Raw genomic sequence first — 3,619 nt, forward strand, 5'->3', positions numbered from 1 at the left:
GTAGATCAAAGCATTTTATTGTATGAAAAATATATCCATAAAACGGAACAATATTTACAAAACAGCTGCGCCATACAGGGCAGAGAGCAGCACCTTTACCATGATCCCCAGTATGAAAAACATCAGTATCGGTTCTCTGGATTCAATCCGTTTAAAAACCGAACTTCACTATATACTGACGAGCACAGTGATGCGCACATCTCAACATCCTTACTGGTTCCTTAAAAGGTGCATATACACGAGGAGAAGAAATACAGAATAAAAAAAACTTCTTACACACAAAATGCTTTTGTTCACAAACAATGTCCAAACAAACAAACAAACAAACAAACCTTTTTGTAGGTGGATCCTAACAGGATGGCTAGATGTCCAATATGACATGAAGGAGCCTACTGTATGTCCTACAATGATGAACAAATTACTTTGATCCAACCGTATCAAAAATAAATACACTTAGACGATTATTGCCGGACAATCTAATTGGAGTTATAATACTGAAAAATATGCAGCATTTTTGTTTTTGTCATAGCAGCTCTACAGAGATGGGAATTCATCTACACATTGATAACTAGATTAGTGGGCTTTTGCAGCGTTTCTCTGTATTGGTCCAGCCAGTCTCTGAGCTCTGTGATGCGATACCCCTCAGGTCCTCTGCCACCCTGGTAAACTATCTTTCCCTCCTGCAGTATATAAAGTCTGTCGAAATAAGCTCCATACGCAGCGTTGGAGGAGTTTTCCATACTGTCGACCACGACCGGGCAACCGGGCACCTCCAGGTGCATCAGCTGCGCAGCTTTCAGCCGGTCCTCCAGACACCGGTGTTTGGGGATCTGATAAGGCGCGTCGGTGCTCATCCAGCCGTCGGAAGGGTGCGCTTCCTCGATGTACACAACTACAGAGTCTGCTATATCTGCGTTCTGCTGCACGACTCCCTGGAAAGCCTTCAGACGCGCCATGAACGGTGGTCAGGTGCAGCTGCCAAAGTTGAGGATGAGCGGTCTCTTGTCTTTTGCGTAATCGAGGATGCGGCTGCGCCGCTGATCCTCCAGCTGAACAACTTCGGTGTTGGGCGCTCCGTGTCCGAGATGCGCTGCCTTCAGAAAGTCTAGTTTATGGCCGTGCCACACTGCCTTGAGGGACTCCACGCTAAAGAGCCGATTGGAGTCCGATATGCACAGCGGAGGGTCGATGGCATCGCCCTCCTGCTCCTTCATCCTGAAGAAAACCCTTTTCCTTATGCATAAAAAGTCAAGCAGCCAAAACATGACTGCTGCTATCAGAAAACGCGGCAGCAAGACGATACAGACTATTGCATTTTTAATAGCTTTAATAGTATTCATTATCACTTTGAATGACAACGCGAATGGTCTTGCGCTGTGCCACGATCTTGTGGGTTGAAGTTGGGTTACTTGCAACTTCCCCTCTTTTTATAGCACCGGCAGATTTGAATGAATCACACCCCGCCTTCAAACTGGGGCCGAGGCCTCACATGGTGGGGATTACCTTCTGTCAACTGCACAGCTTTGAGTCACAGCCAAAAGCCAAGGGTGCAGGAAAGGGTGCGGCACAGCAGTGCGTTGTTTTGGAGAGTAATCTTATTTTATCATAAAATGTACGTTTTCATCCAAACGCTCATGATGTGTGTGATCAGTGAAATTGTTTCAATGTTCTTGGATATCATGTGTGATATTTAGCCTGAAGTTGGTGCTGCTGCAGACTCTTCTACTGCAATGACAGTGACTGTTTGCTGGAGCACATTTCAGCAGACACCTAAAGGAATGGCCTATAAATACTACTCTGCCCTTAACTGACCCTAGTAATCTCAGTCAACACATAGGCTATTAGTCCATATGACTGAAGGTGGCTTACATGATATTATAATATAATACACTTGCATGTTTAAACTCCTCAGATGATTGACTACATTTATTTGTCTTATAGTTACAAATAATATGATGAATCACAAATGGGATCTTTACGTTAAGATTCAGAGGTAGAAAGGTGGTATGGGACATTTTTAATGCCACATGAAAAAAAAGTTAAATTTTCAAGAAATTAGAGAGAAAAAATATTTCTCTATTTCAATAAATGTGAAAAGTCACAATATTGAGAAAAATTCATATTTAAGGTCTGAATTTGGAGACAGGCAAGATTTCTTTTGTGGCCAAATCCTCTCTCAGGTGCTCTACTGTATCAACTAACATTACATAAAAAGAGACTTTCCACACACAAGACACATTAAGCTTTCTGTCTGCCAAGGTGAGGGTGGTTGCTTGTGATGTGGTTGAAGAGCTGCCATCTTTAATCAACAGCCATTCTTCTCAAAATACTTTCCTATAAACTAATAAGCGCACCCGAAAACAAAGAAAGTTGTTGTAAAGTTATCTGACAGACAAAACAGAAGGACACCATCAACTATTAATGGATGACGAAATCTCATTACATCGGCCAACTCGGAGCTTAAACCGGTCCCTCAACAGACCGCCAGTTGAGGAAGGAGTGATGAGGTCTGGAGCTCACCGTAGAGCGTTTCAGTTTGCCACACCTTATTAAGTTATCACAGGGAAATTCACAGCGAGCAGATGGCTGGTCTCTTATTTGTCAAGAGTGAATGAATTCAGCTAGTCAACATCAACACTAACTTTAAAGTTTCAGCCATCAGAGATTTTATTGTTATGATTAGACAGCAATGTAATAGAAGCTGTAACTGCCCCTATGTAATGTTATATCACAATGTTTATTAATACATATTGTGATCGTGTCATTTTCTGGATTTTTTTTTGTGGCTAATCCAGCAAATTAAATACCTGACAAATCTAAGTATAGCCCCTTTGCAAGTGACGTCACGCTCCACTAACGCGAATTATGAACGCCATGACGGACTGCGGAAAAGCTATGCTGTAGACTGACGGCAAGCTAAACGCGTATGTTTTTGTTCGTGTTTGTGTTCTCACATTCACAATCTGCAGAGTAATCCTCACCAACACAAGCATGTTTTAAATGAGTGATAAATAAAATTATCCTCAACCAGCTAGCTAGCTGCCGTACTAACCAGCTGTTCCTGCTAACAGGTCCAACCCGATGATGACCCACATAACTAACATCGGTTATTCACTGACCTAGCTACATATCCAAAAAAGGAAGCCGTTCCCTTGATCGTTTAGCTTAACACACATACAAAAAATATCGGTTAAATTAAAGATGACATGGCACGGAAACAAGCTTCAAAAAGGCCAAAAAAAACCGAGTTAAATGCGGGTCTGCGGAGCTCCTACCCCGGCTAGCTGACGAGCTAGCTGCAGCTAGCTTTGGACTGCTAGCTAGCTGCTGCCCATTGCGACCGACCATGTCCTCTAAAAACATGGGCTATGTGTTATATAAATCTTTACTTAAGTTAAGAATAGATTTTAATACAAAATAAACCCTAGCTTGATGTCTTATATTTGCCATTATGAGGTACCTCCCCCCCCATGTTAGCATAGCATCACGTTCCTGTAACCCAGCCAGCTACAAGTAACTGGTAAGAATCCAGACTTTTAAAAGCTTTGAGATCAGCACCAGTATATGGGGATGCCCCGTTTACCACATAGTGTTACAGATCGTGTGGACTGAAGTAGGG

The 3,619-nt window shown here is 42.5% G+C and overlaps 1 protein-coding gene across 1 annotated transcript; it reads right to left on the reverse strand.

Moving 5' to 3' along the window:
- Positions 1-1,424, reverse strand: dio3a (iodothyronine deiodinase 3a). Its single transcript, XM_078277556.1, has one exon. The coding sequence runs from the start codon at positions 1,338-1,340 to the stop codon at positions 555-557; it is 786 nt and encodes a 261-aa protein (XP_078133682.1). The 5' UTR covers positions 1,341-1,424; the 3' UTR covers positions 1-554.
- Between the last annotated feature and the right edge of the window lie 2,195 nt (positions 1,425-3,619).

This window comes from Sander vitreus, chromosome 20, assembly GCF_031162955.1.
Source record: "Sander vitreus isolate 19-12246 chromosome 20, sanVit1, whole genome shotgun sequence".
NCBI classification, from domain to species: Eukaryota; Metazoa; Chordata; class Actinopteri; order Perciformes; family Percidae; genus Sander; species Sander vitreus.